Below are 14,471 nucleotides of genomic sequence, written 5' to 3'. Positions count from 1 at the left end.
GACTTATTGGACCTTGAACCTTAACTTTGACATTTCCTGATGTTTGAGTACTTACCTGTATAACAGTATGGGCTAGATCTTTGGCTGCTCCCTGGCAGCTTACTAGGTCACTTCCATATATCCCTTTTATAAGAGAATCACTGGGTGACATAAAGCTGTCAGAGGCACCTACTCCACCCCTTCCATGCAGTGAATGGCTCATCCCCACCTCCAAGCTATGCCCAATGTTCACTGGCTGCAGCTCATCGTTTGATGGGTTTTAGATGGTTAATTGGTTAATGTCAAGGTTCCTTCCCCACTCTGAACTCTAGGGTACAGATGTGGGGACCTGCATGAAAACCTCCTAAGCTTATTTTTACCAGCTTAGGTTAAAACTTCCCCAAAGTACAAACTATTTTACCTTTTGCCCTTGGACTTTCACTGCCACCACCAAACGTCTAACCGGGTTTATTATTGGGAAAGAGTCGTTTGGAAACATCTTTCCCCGCAAAATCCTCAACAAAAACTTGCACCCCCCTTCCTGGGGAAGGTTTGATAAAAATCTTCACCAATTTGCATAGGTGACCACAGACCCAAACCCTTGGATGTTAAGAACAATGAAAAAAACATTCAGTTTCTTACAAGAAGAATTTTAATAGAAGAAAAAGTAAAAAGAATCACCTCTGTAAAATCAGGATGGTAAATACCTTACAGGGTAATTAGATTCAAAACATAGAGAATCCCTCTAGGCAAAACCTTAAGTTACAAAAAGACACAAAGACAGGAATATCCATTCCATTCAGCACAGCTTATTTTCTCAGCCACTTAAAGAAACCATAATCTAACGCATATCTAGCTAGATTACTTACTAAGTTCTAAGACTCCATTCCTGTTCTGTCCCCGGCCAAAGCACCACACAGACAGACCCAGACCCTTTGTTTCTCCCACCCTCCAGCTTTGAAGGTATCTTGTCTCCTTATTGGTCATTTTGGTCAGGTGCCAGTGAGGTTATCCTAGCTTCTTAACCCTTTACAGGTGAAAGGGCTTTTCCTCTGGCCAGGAGGGATTTTAAAGGTGTTTACCCTTCCCTTTATATTTATGATAGTTAATTTTCTGGGTTTTTAAAAAGATGAAAGGATAGCAAAAGGGGTAAAATCCAAAAGAAGGAGCTTCTATTGGGCGTATGATTTTAGGTTTTAACCGACAAACACCAGTGAAACACCCCATACAAAAAAAATCAGTGTGTATCTACAAAACATTGGAAAAACATAGGAAATGGTGACTTGTATCTAAGGGCTTGTCTACACAGAACAGGAATGTGCACTAGGGGGTGTGATTGCTGAAGCGCACTAATGTGTTACACATTAATTTGTCTGTGTAAACCATGCTGGTGTGCATTAAAGGTTCCTTAGTACACTTTAAAGCTGTGCTGTTTGAAACATTAGTATGTTAAAGTGCACTAAGAAACAGTACAAAGAGATTACTCATTACAATGTATAAAAAGAGACCCGAAACCCCAATTCTGGACACCCACATGAAACTCAGAAATGGCGACAAACACCTCAAAATTTAATTAATAAAGCCCTAAACTTCCATATCCAGAGCTCTGAAGCAATGGTGATCTGTAAAAATTGGCAAACAGTGGGCCTGATTCCCCACTGTTTTGCACCTGGTGAAGTCATTTACATCTGTGCTGAGTGGATGTAAAATGCTACCATATGAAAATGGCAGTTCTGTGTGCTCACTTTGTACTCCCTTCCACAGGTGTAAACATCTACAAATGGTGCAAAGCAGTGGCCCAATGTGTACATTCCATAACCTGGAACTATTTAGGTAGACACCATTAGAAGGCAGCCACCCTACTTCAAGCCCAGCACAAGCAAGGTGGCCTTCACCAAGACCAGCAAACCCTCCTAGAGTCGTTAACATGAGGCAGGGATAAAGCAGCATCCTACCCAGGCAGCAACCCGCACAGCTGAGTAAAGTAGATAGGTGGAAGCAGGGGATGGGGATGGCATTGTTCTACTGGAGAGAAAGGAGGGTTGTGTTGCTGTAGTAAGAGGGATGGGGGAGGGCTGGACTGGTGGAGCCAGGTTAGGAGAGAGGGCGGAGATCAGAGTGGGGGATTCATAGATATTTAGGTCAGAAGGGACCATTATGATCATCTAGTCTGACCTCCTGCACAACGCAGGCCACAGAATTTCACCCACCACTCCTACAAAAAAAATCTCACACCTATATCTGTGCTATTGAAGTCCTCAAATCGTAGTTTAAAGACTTCAAGGAGCAGAGAATCCTCCAGCAAGTGACCCGTGCCCCATGCTGCAGAGGAAGGCGTAAAACCTCCAGGGCCTCTTCCAATCTGCCCTGGAGGAAAATTCCTTCCTGACCCCAAATATGGCGATCAGCTAAACCCTGAGCATATGGGCAAGATTCATCAGCCAGATACTACAGAAAATTCTTTCCTGGGTAACTCGGATCTCACCCCATGCTATGCTAGGGGAAGTGTTGGGAGGTTGCAGCAGGAGGGAGAAGCCCCTTTTTGGGTGGGAAATCACCTGCCTCCACCTCAGACAGGGTCAGAATTCACCAACCACAACTGAAGAACTGGGAAAAATGCCAAGAACACAAAGTCCTGCAGCTCTCAGACTCTTAGGCTGATGACATCCAACTTCATGTTTTCAGGTTGGTTGAACAACTTACCCAGCATCTAATGGTGATCGAGGCTCCTGTGCAGGATAAAAGCTCCCATGAAGGTAGCTGGCTGAGATTCACCCTAGAGGAGGGTGAAGTCACATCGGTAGGGTGTGGGGAGCAAATAGAAGAAATTATATCTGAACTCCCCCAAATGAGGGAGTCTGCCTGTGATTTATTGCTCAGGCTTACAACCTTCTGGTCTTGGTGGACCCACAACTCTTTCTGGGGCACCTGAAAGCCCAATATACAAGCTGTCAAGGTTCCTCCCCCACTCTGAACTCTAGGGTACAGATGTGGGGACCTGCATGAAAAACCTCCTAAGCTTATCTTTACCAGCTTAGGTCAAAACTTCCCCAAGGTACAAAATATTCCCCCCGTTGTCCTTGGACTGGCCGCTACCACCACCAAACTAATACTGGTTACTGGGGAAGAGCTGTTTGGACGCGTCCTTCCCCCCAAAATACTTCCCAAAACCTTGCACCCCACTTCCTGGACAAGGTTTGGTAAAAAGCCTCACCAATTTGCATAGGTGACCACAGACCCAAACCCTTGGATCTGAGAACAATGAAAAAGCATTCAGTTTTTTACAAGAAGACTTTTAATAAAAATAGAAGTAAATAGAAATAAAGAAATTCCCCCTGTAAAATCAGGATGGTAGATATCTTACAGGGTAATTAGATTCAAAAACATAGAGAACCCCTCTAGGCAAAACCTTAAGTTACAAAAAAGATACACAGACAGAAATAGTTATTCTATTCAGCACAATTCTTTTCTCAGCCATTTAAAGAAATCATAATCTAACACATACCTAGCTAGATTACTTACTAAAAGTTCTAAGACTCCATTCCTGGTCTATCCCCAACAAAGACAGACTATAGACAGACACACAGACCCTTTGTTTCTCTCCCTCCTCCCAGCTTTTGAAAGTATCTTGTCTCCTCATTGGTCATTTTGGTCAGGTGCCAGCGAGGTTACCTTTAGCTTCTTAACCCTTTACAGGTGAGAGGAGCTTTCCCCTGGCCAGGAGGAATTTCAAAGGGGTTTACCCTTCCCTTTATATTTATGACACAAGCCTACTTAAATTTCTGCTTCAGCTTCAATAGGGTATGTTAGTCTTCTGCTGTATAATATTACAGTGCACCATTAATACTAAAATGAAATAGTTATGACAGTTATAACAAGGTGCTTGAGGATGCTGTGTAACAAAAGCAAAATCAACATGCAATAAAACACACAGTAATTAAAATATGTATGGCTGTTTAATCCAAATGAGGGGGAATTCAATGTGAAAAGCATGGAGGAGTGTTGAGGCTAGTGGCGTGGGGAAGTTAATAAATTAAGGGTTTAAAAATTGATCTATTTTCCCTCAAAAGTGGCTGCATTTTTGAGGATAGAGATGTGGTTCCATACAATTTGTAAAGCACTTTGGGATCCTTTAAGGTGAATATATAAAGGTAAGATATTATTATTATTACCATTTTGACGTTAGGCAGTAACATGATTTCACAGAATTCATTTATGTGACAACATAATGGTCTCCCCATGCGATGGTGTGTCCCTATTCAGGGAAGCACTTAAACACATAAGGTATGTCTACACAGCAAAGAAAAACCTCCGGCTGGCTTAGGGGGCCAATTTTGGTTGGACGTATTCCTGGGAGTTTCATCACATGACATAATCTTTAATTAAAGATTAAGCTTTAATTCCAGAAGACTCTAGGACAATCCTGGAGGGTTGGCAACCTCAGGCTGGCTCATCCTAGCGGGCTTGGGCTTGCGCTTCAGGTCTGTTTCACTGCTGTGTAGACTTCTGGGCTCAGGATGGAGCCCGGGCTCTAGGACCCTGTGAGGTGGGACAGTCTCAGAGCTTGGGCTCCTGCTGAGGCAGGAAGTCTACACAGCAATGAAATAGACCTGCAGCCTGAGCCCCGGGAGCCTGAGTCAGCTGCCACAGGCCAGCCAGGGGTTTTTCTTTGTTCTGTAGATATGCCCATACTTCACTTTTAAGCATTACTTAAGTTCCATTGAAGTCATGTGATTTAAAGTTAAGCATGAGCCTCAGTGATTTTCTTAACACAGCTGCTTTCCTGAAATGGAGGCTTATTTTTAATCCATTTGCAGCAGAGTAAGTGCAGCTCCCCTTCTGCCACTCATTCAGCTCCTCCTTATCCAAGCTCCTCTCTTTTTGCTAAGGCAACTGACTAAGTATTTTATTCTAGAGTAGTTGTAACTGGGGCCAAGAAGAATTTCTCAACGTCAGCTCAGGTAGCAGCCTAAGAATAAGGAGGGAGCAGAGCTAGTCGTAGGGGTATATGATGCATGCAGATTGTGACATTATCTAATTAAAATATGACCATGTAGATCATTGCTGCTACCACTGTTACATAATTGCAACAAATCTTGTACAAAGTATGTCAAGTAAGGTGTCTATGGAAAGGTTATGATTTGTTGAATGTGGTTATGCTATTTGTATGTATGTATCATTTTTGTATTTGAAGTTCTGAATATTAACTATGTACCTGTTTCAAATGTTTGCTCCAGTGGTAACACCCACAAAGTATTTAGCCTGTACATCTTGAAGGGACTGTTCTAGTTAAATGGCTCATCCAGGTATACTTAACTCACAATGGACCATGGAAGACACCTCTCTACACTTAATGGACTTTCCTGTGAACATTCTAACTATGACTAAGCGAAGCATGCATGGGCATGTGACTTGCTCATGTGACTCCAAACACCATCTTGTTCCCTGTAATTTTCCACAGAGAGAACAACGGGTTTCCGTTCACATGGCAGAAGCTGTAAAAGGCCCTGGAAACATCTCCATTTTGCCTCTTTCCTGCTCAAATCTCTGGACTATGTTGAACTTGTACTAATGGGAGCATTCTAACCAAGGGACTGAGGACCTTCCAGTGATTTGGAAGCAACCAGAGACTTAACAAGCCAGCAGTTTATTCTATCACTACTACAAGCCTGATCCAAGAACTTTGCAATTATTTTATGTATTTGATTCCTTTAACCAATTTTAACTCTCATCTTTCTTTCTTTCTTTCTTTCTTTCTATACTAAAGGATTGGCAACAGCATGCTTATTGGGTAAGATCTGAGTTGTATATTGACCTGGGTATGTGGCTAGACATTTGGGATCAGAAGAACCTTTTGTTTGATGAAATTGGTTTTAAATAACCACGCGTCACTAAGTCTAGTGTCTGGGTGTTGAATCCAGGACTGGAATGCCTAAGAAGACTGCTTTTCTGACTTCTTGTTAGCCAGTGAGGTGAGACAGAAGTTTATTTTTGTTGGTGGTTTGGTACATCTCATGGAAGAATAACCACCAGTTTTGAGGTGTGTCTGCCCTCTCTCTCAGCAGCTTGTCCTGAATTTGGTATTCTCAGTTGTGACCCATGGAGGCACAGTGACAAAGGTGCACAGGGCTCCCTCCCCGAAACTAGTTATGTGACTCAGCACTTCCCACACTGGCAAGAAGCTGCTGGGGAGGGAATGCTGGTGCCCCGAGACAGAGGTCACCTGTGCTAAGTTAGTGCCTGTAGCACCAGAGGCCTAACTCCTTCTAGACTATGGGAGGAAGGAAGCAGGAGTGAGGATCTCATCCCCTAAGCTCGGGGTGGGGAGAGGGAATGATGGTACCCTAGTGAGAATTCCTGGTAAATTCTCTCCCTTTGGGATTCAGGGTGGACATGAAGTAAAGATTTCACACACCACACAATTCTTTCTGATAGAAGTCTCTCTCTCTCCCACTCCTCCCCCCCACCCCACCTCACTCCATTGGATGTGAGGAGGACCAGGAAAAGAAGCTCTGCAAGGTTTATGGAGGGAAGGGTGACCAACCAAGACCATGGGAGGAAAGGAGGAGTAGGGATTTTGTATATGTATGTGGAGGACAAGATTGTGGGAATATGTATGTGAGGGAGCAATGATATGTGGGGGCAGGGGAGTAGGAATAGAGGAGTATATGTATGAGGTGGGCAGAAAATTGGGGGCGGGCAGTGAGAAGGTATGTATGAGGTGGGCAGGAATGAGCAGGGCAGTGAGCCAGTGTGAATGTTGGGTTAAAGGTTAGGGAAGTGAGTTGATTGGCGTAAGGCTTTCCCCTACACAAGAGAAAATGTGTCCTTCTGGGCTGTTCTTAGATGTCCTACAAAAATGTGTAGGAGTAGTTTTGATCTTTTAGTGACAAAACTGCTGTTTCCTAAATTTTGAGTGGAGTGCCTAGATACTATGCACATTAGAAATAAATTATAGACAGATGAAAATATAGATACACTTATGTTAGATATTGAATTGCTTGCAACAGGGCCTGATTTTCATGCTATTTCATGTCGACACGTAAATAGCTCTGAATTCTTTCAGCTAGGGCATTAATTACATTATGATTTAATATTGCGTCACAATGGGAATTACAGATAGACGTTACATTGGCATGTGGTATCCTGTGCTGATGCAGTATCACATCAAGACAGTGTCGGGCACCTGGTATATCTCCTGATGACGTCATGACACTATAATATTTTCTTGTGTGGCAATTGAAGGAAGGCAGCCCTAATACTTGAACTCAGTGTAGTAAAGTGGCTATAAGAAACCCATGATCCTCCTTGAGTTAGCTGTTCCTATGTTCTACACTTGTAGTCCTTACTGCGATGTCATAGACTCGTGGTAGGTAGGCACAATCTAAAGGGGAGGACACGCGACTGTCCCACATGTCTCCTCCGCCCAGGGACAACCCCTGTCCTACACCCAGCCTGGGACTGCGGTGCTCTCCCCACCCCACTAGAGTTACCTGCGTGTGGTGGGGGCGGCGGGGGGGAGGGATGGCTCTGTCCTTCTCCCGCTGTGTCTGCCCCTGGCGTGTTCAGCTGCTCTCCCTGGCAGCTGGGTCCAGGCTGGGAATGGCTGAAGCTGCCTGAGAGAGCCCAGCTGGGGAGGTGGCACAAGTGGCAGGCCACTGCCTACCCGGTCCCAGCTGCTGGGGACAGGAACTGAGTGAGCTGGAAAAATGCTGGGGATAGAGAGGACTCCGGATCACTCGACCCCTGTCCCGGGCAGCCGGGCCTGGGCTGGTGGGGGCTGGGGTAGGCCACCACTGCTGCTTACCACCTCCCCAGCCAGGCTCTCACAAGCAGCCACTGTGCTGCACAGAGCAGTGACCCGGAGTGGCCGGCGTGAGAAATGGCTGGTCCTGCCCCACCTGGCCTGGCTGCCAGGGACAGGGGCCGAGCATCTGGCTCTGTGTGTGCACCTACATTTCTGAGAGTATTTCAGAAAGTCATAAAACTCACTCGCCAGACTCACAGAAGCTTCATTAGGGAAAAAAAGCCTTTGGAGGATGCATTCCGTGCCAACAAAAGAGATATTACCTTAATGAATAATTAACACACAACTCGAAAAATCAAATTTCCTGCACAAGTCCGGTACTTCAACAAAGGTTTTATTCTGCATGTTAAAGCTCTGACACTTCATATCAGTAAGGTGTGGGGGGGAAAGGTCGCCAGTTATGTCATCCAGGGATGTGGTGTCTGCAGGGCTGGCAGGCTGAGCAATGCTTCTTTCTTCATTTTATTTTCCTTTACCACCCATTGCTAAAAGAAAAACAGAGACCTTTATATTAACATTAATGACCTTAAATTATGTTTATTTAAGTTAAGGGGAATTTATGGAATATAGCTGCCTTTGACACCTGATCAGCTGTTCAAAACCTGACCAGACATAACCCTTTGAAAATTACTCAGTGACGTATGTAAAATGAGTCGGAGGTCTCAATGGAGTGTCTAGTATAGCACGAAACCCACCGCCATTATTAGCACCTGCCCTCGTTGGCAGTCTCATCAGGAAAGCTAAGTAATGAATGGGCTGTAGAGAATGAACTACATCCTCACTCGTAGGAGTAGTTCCTCAGCCAGGTCTAGGCTGAGGAAACTTGGCAGTGTAGTGAGAAGTAGGTTGCACTGCTGTGTTACCCACTTTCTGTGGCTAAGTGCAGATTCCCCTCCCCCAGAACCAGCAGGGAGATTCCCCTTCTGGAGACCTTTCAGGGACCGCCAGCCAGGAAACGAGGACTTGTGCAGCCTCCAAGCTCCAGCCACGTGGGGCGTGGGAGAGAGACCCTCCAGGCAGGGTCAGCCTGTGGGCAGTGGAGGCTGTAACAAGAGCAGCAACAGCTCCTTTGGAACTTTTGGACAGTGATGTCATTGGACTTTATCTTCTCAGGAATGTTTCTGAACAAGTTTTACTCCTTGCTGATTAGCTACTTGCTCTAAGCCTCTCCCACTGCTGCCAGTTCACTTCGAGCCTTCCATCCTCCCCTCTATACCTTCCTTCCTCCTCTCCCCTCCTTCCCTCATCAGTATTGTCCTTCCCTTACTTGGGAGGCAAACTCGCCACTATTCCAGGGCTGCTCACTCAGCTACGATGACTCACCCCCCTGCAGTATCTCATCCCTTGGGCATGCTGCAGCAGCTTATCTCTGGGCACAGCCCAGGTCAGATGGCCCCCCAGATACAGGAATTCACTCTCACTGCCAGAGTGCAAGTTAGGCTGTGCAGCGGCAGGGCTTGCAGCGGCAGGGCTTGGTTAGGAACCTCCTGCTGCCTCACAGTGTTACACACTCCCAGCCTCTCCCTGTCCCCGCCTCAGCATTACCTGAGCCTTGTTCCAGCCCGCCTCAGCCTTGTCCATGGCCTGTTCTGACTCTGTTCCAGCCCTGCATCCACCTGCTGCCCCCCAGACCTTTGGACTGATTCCAACCTGGCTTTGACCTTCAGCCAGCTTCCATCTGACCATGACCCTGATTTGGCTTGCTATGGACTCTGACCCCCATTCTGATCCTCGGCCTGCCCTTGGACCCTGGTTTCAGTGCTGCCTTCAACCCTACATCTGGCCTCGAACACTGCTCCAACCACCAGGCCGGTCTACCTAGAATCCAAAGCCTGACATACCTTCCTTTTTCCATGCTCCTATCAACTCATCCTGTCCCCCTTCCTTCTGTTCACAACATCCTATAATCTACTTTGTAGCACAATAGAGCACCACTCTTGATTTGGGACCTTTAGGTGCTACCGGAATCCACATAATGTATACTATCAATAATAATAAAAATTGCAGGATAATTCTTCATGGTGGATGAATTATGTACTTTTCCCAGTGTAATTTTAAATGTGTCTAAGTATGTTCATATTCTTTCAGTACTTGTAGAGAGTCTTTCTTTCTCTTTTTCTTTCTTGTAGCACCTGAATGAAGGCCGCATGCAGAATTTAAGCCCTTTTGTGCCAGGCACCGTACAAATACAGAGGTAGATATATTCCGTGCCCTAAAGAGTTTACAGTCTCCTTCCAATGTCGTAATACTTTTCCTTTGTCTATACTTCCAGTTGGTCAATATATTTCTGGTACTGAGATGCCAGAACTGAATGCAGGGTTCCAGGTATTGCTAACCCATCTTCTACAGCCACTTTCTGTATTAGGGAATTTTTCTGAACATTTCCTATCATTATAACTTGCTCATCTGCACTGGTTTCAGCAATGTTGGGAGTTGTAGCATAGATGATTTGCTGGTTGCCGCCACTGTTTTTAACAGTGTAGATTATACCCGCTGCGAGCAGAGTTATATCTCATGGTGATAAAAATGCCAGCAGTAGCTGGCAGTCCAACTCTACTAGGACTTCTAGAGAAACCAGTGCAGTGGAAACAGTATTAGCAAGAGTGGGAAATTTTACAGATTCTCTAGTGTGAGCATGGCCCCATAGAAGAATTATTCCCTCTGATGCCAATGCAAACCCAAAACTCTGTTGGCCTTTTTTTTTTCTGCCATAGCAAATATCACACTTTGTAATCCACTATCTGCTGTCACTCTCAGCATTACAGTTTTCCAGCAGCTTTCCAATTTCTGTTCCTGACTGAATATCAGGTAACAAGCAGGAGAAATATTGTTCAATGCCGTGGCTTTGCTTAGCCACACCCTGTTCATATAATGACATTTCTGAAGTAGATGTTGACATTTCTGAATGAATGAATGAATCTTTCACTGAATTATAAACAATAAGAGGACTTTAACTTACAGACAGACTGGACGGTGGATGTTGTCCCACCCTTTGGTGTTTGTCCTCCATGAGACTTAGCTTCGTGGGACATCATTCCAGATGCCTTACTTCCACTGGAGATCCCAATAGAGGTGAAACCTGATGAATGGGTTGAGCTTTTGGCACCTACAACAAAGAGAGTTATAAAGAGTGTGTTGATAAAGATCTCCAGGCTGGAAGGGGCCTCATGGGACAGTATGGCATTTTAAAGCTATAAAACACTTAAATTCCACCAAATGTTTCAAATAGTGATATCAAAAATAAATGCAAAGAGATGGCTAGTCACTCATCCCATTCCACCAATATGCAAGAATACTAGCAATGTGCACTCTTTTGGCTGCTACTGTTTCCAGGGTGGAAGGACACCAGGAAGGAAGCTAGGAAACCAGTTCTAAATTTCCATCACAGTTTCCTGCAGGGGCCGTATAATGCATCTCTAAGTAAGAGTCCTCCACTGTAAAAGATCAACTAAAGCTCTGGGGTGAGGAAGTGGTTAACAACACTGCTCATTTGGCTCAATAGAGCTTTCTACAATAAAGAACTAAGGACCGTCACAAGCCTCACCACCTTCCACTCGAAGTGTAAGGTGCTTTTGTTTGACTTTGCATTCTCAAATATCAATTTCGAGCAGCATATTGCACTTTCCCCCTGGGAGAGAGGATGAGAGAACAAACAACATGTGTAGTCATGGAGCTTAATGCACAGCTGGAAGGTGCTCAGATACCACGGTCATGAGTGCGGTATAAAAGCCTATACTGACTAGAATAGAGTGACACGGGACACTGCTCAGATGCTGCCGCAGACAGAAACACTCCCCTGCAAATGTCCATGCTGGGGTAAAGGTGAGGGGCGTATGTTTATCCAGGGGGAAAAGGTTAAAACACAGTGTTAACGAGCAAGGTTTCCAATGAATACCTGTGCAAGCGAGACTAGAACCTCTCATTCTCACCCAGGCAGGCACAGCATGCATGGCAAGCTCTTACACTGCAGAGAGCCAAAGCCGTCACCTACCTTGGTGGCATTACAGGGCTAATATTTTCACAAGGATAAGAGCGATCTTGGAATATCTCCAAAAGGCACAGGTACGATTTCCTTTGGCATCAGGCACGCATCCTTCTCTTCTCCAGAAACGTGTTTCCCATAAACACACATTTGATATAGTCGTTGCAACTGTAACCCGATAGTCTCTGCTAAAGTTTCAGTCCCTGTCTGTGCCTCTGAATGAATCTCAGCTCTGAAGGCAGCGCCACTGTCAGCAGCAGTGCAGAAGTAAGGGTGGTAATGTCATACCAAGCCACCCTTACTGCTGCGCTGCTGCCTTCAGAGCTGGGTGGCCAGAGAGTGGTGGCTGCTGGCCAAGGGCCCAGCTCGGAAGGCAGCAGTGCAGATGTAAGAGTGGCGATACCATCTCACGCCATCCTTATTTCTGCTCTGCTGCTGGCCGTGTTGCTGCCTTCAGAGGTGGGCTCCTGGCCAGCAGCCGCCGCTTTCTGGCCACCCAGCTCTGAAGGCAGCGCCACCACCAGAAGCATTGCAGAAGTAAGGGTGGCAATACTGCAACCCATTACAATAACCTTGCGACCCCCCCTACCACTCTCTGTTGGGTCAGGACCCCTACAGTTACAACACCATGAAATTTCAGATTTAAATAGCTGATATAATGAAATCCTATGACCATGAAATTGACCAAAATAGACCCTGAATTTGGTAGGGCCCTAGGTATATTGGTCAATCATTTTTACTTCAATTAAAATTGTAAGTGAGAAGAGAATACTTAACAGAGATTATTTTTTAGGGCAGAATTGTATAATCAATACTAGGTTCTTTTTACCCCTCCTCTCTAAGGTGCAGTAGCCTTTAATTTCTTTTCTATGCGAAAGAAGAAATTCCAACTCATACCCATTTCTTGTAGGGTAGAAGTAGGTCCTCCAGAAGGCACACCTCCTCCATGGCTCCTCGCCTCTTTGGACATTATCTCAGAGGCAGTTGATCTTCCTTTTATCCCACCTGGGGTAAAACCAGCCTTGTGCACATTTTGGTCTGCCATCCTTCCTTCTGCTTTTCTGGACTGAACTGAGCTCCTGGGCAGAGCCTGTGTCCTATAAATACTGCTTTGGGGCAGGGGGAGAGATTCAGTGCAGGGAAAGAAATGAAACTGAAACTGAAACCTTAGCTGCTGCAGTTTCCATTTACTGAAAAACAAAACTGATCACAGCTCTGTGAATCAATTCTGTGATAAGTTACAAAGTAGCAGCCGTGTTAGTCTGTATTCGCAAAAAGAAAAGGAGTACTTGTGGCACCTTAGAGACTAACACATTTATTTGAGCATCAGCTACATTTATCGTGAGCTACAGCTCACTTCATTGGATGCATTCAGTGGAAAATACAGTGGGGAGATTTATATACATAGAGAACATGAAACAATGGGTGTTACCATACACACTGTAACTAGAGTGATCACTTAAGGTGAGCTATTACCAGCAGGAGAGTGGGGGGGGAACCTTTTGTAGTGATGATCAAGGTGGGCCATTTCCAGCAATTGACAAGAATGTCTGAGGAACAGTAGGAGGTGGGGGGGGGGGGGGAATAAACATGGGGAAAGAGTTTTACTTTGTGTAATGACCCATCCACTCCCAGTCTCTATTCAAGCCTAAATTAATTGTATTCAGTTTGCAAATTAATTCCAATTCAGCAGTCTCTCGTTGGAGTCTGTTTTTGAAGTTTTTTTGTTGAAGAATTGCAACTTTTACGTCTGTAATCGAGTGACCAGAGAGATTGAAGTGTTCTCCGACTGGTTTTTGAATGTTATAATTCTTGACATCTGATTTGTGTCCATTTATTGTTTTACGTAGAGACTGTCCAGTTTGACCAATGTACATGGCAGAGGGGCATTGGTGGCACATGATGGCATATATCACATTGGTAGATGTGCAGGTGAACGAGCCTCTGATAGTGTGGCTGATGTGATTAGGTCCTATGATGGTGTCCCCTAAATAGGTATATGGACACAGTTGGCAACGGGCTTTGTTGCAAGGATAGGTTCCTGAGTTAGTGGTTCTGTTGTGTGGTGTGTGGTTGCTGGTGAGTATTTGCTTCAGGTTTGGGGGCTGTCTGTAAGTAAGGACTGGCCTGTCTCCCAAGATCTGTGAGAGTGATGGGTCGTCCTTCAGGGTAGGTTATAGATCCTTGATGATGCGTTGGAGAGGTTTTAGTTGGGGGCTGAAGGTGATGGCTAGTGGCATGCTGTTATTTTCTTTTTTGGGCCTGTCCTGTAGTAGGTGACTTCTGAGTACTCTTCTGGCTCTGTCAGTCTGTTTCTTCACTTCAGCAGGTGGGTATGTAGTTGTAAGAACACTTGATAGAGATCTTGTAGGTGTTTGTCTCTGTCTGAGGGGTTGGAGCAAATGCGGTTGTATCGTAGAGCTTGGCTGTAGACAATGGATCATATGGGGTGGTCTGGATGAAAGCTGGAGGCAAACACCTACAAGATCTCTATCCAGCATTCTTACAACTACAATACCCCCCTGCTGAAGTGAAGAAAAAGATTGACAGAGCCAGAAGAGTTGACAGAGCCTATTCTGGGGCTACATTATATGTACAGGGACATATAGCAAATGCATAAAGTACTCTTAGGAATTAGGATGAGGGAAGGGTGGCCCGTTCACTCAGCTTCTCCCTCCCCTTGGATCTGCTTTGGAAAGAGAT

At 45.2% G+C, this 14,471-nt stretch overlaps 1 protein-coding gene across 1 annotated transcript; it reads right to left on the bottom strand.

Moving 5' to 3' along the window:
- Positions 1-8,102: 8,102 nt before the first annotated feature.
- On the bottom strand, positions 8,103-12,906 carry LOC144260541 (uncharacterized). Its single transcript, XM_077809193.1, has 3 exons — positions 12,666-12,906; positions 10,746-10,892; positions 8,103-8,271 (listed from the first exon to the last, which is right to left on the bottom strand). Exons 1-3 carry the CDS (start codon positions 12,811-12,813, stop codon positions 8,249-8,251), a joined length of 318 nt encoding a protein of 105 aa, XP_077665319.1. The 5' UTR covers positions 12,814-12,906; the 3' UTR covers positions 8,103-8,248.
- Positions 12,907-14,471: the final 1,565 nt, after the last annotated feature.

Source organism: Eretmochelys imbricata, chromosome 2 (genome assembly GCF_965152235.1).
Source record: "Eretmochelys imbricata isolate rEreImb1 chromosome 2, rEreImb1.hap1, whole genome shotgun sequence".
NCBI lineage: Eukaryota > Metazoa > Chordata > Testudines > Cheloniidae > Eretmochelys > Eretmochelys imbricata.
Note: the sequence above shows the minus strand (reverse complement) of the source record. Positions and strands in the feature narration are given on the sequence as shown.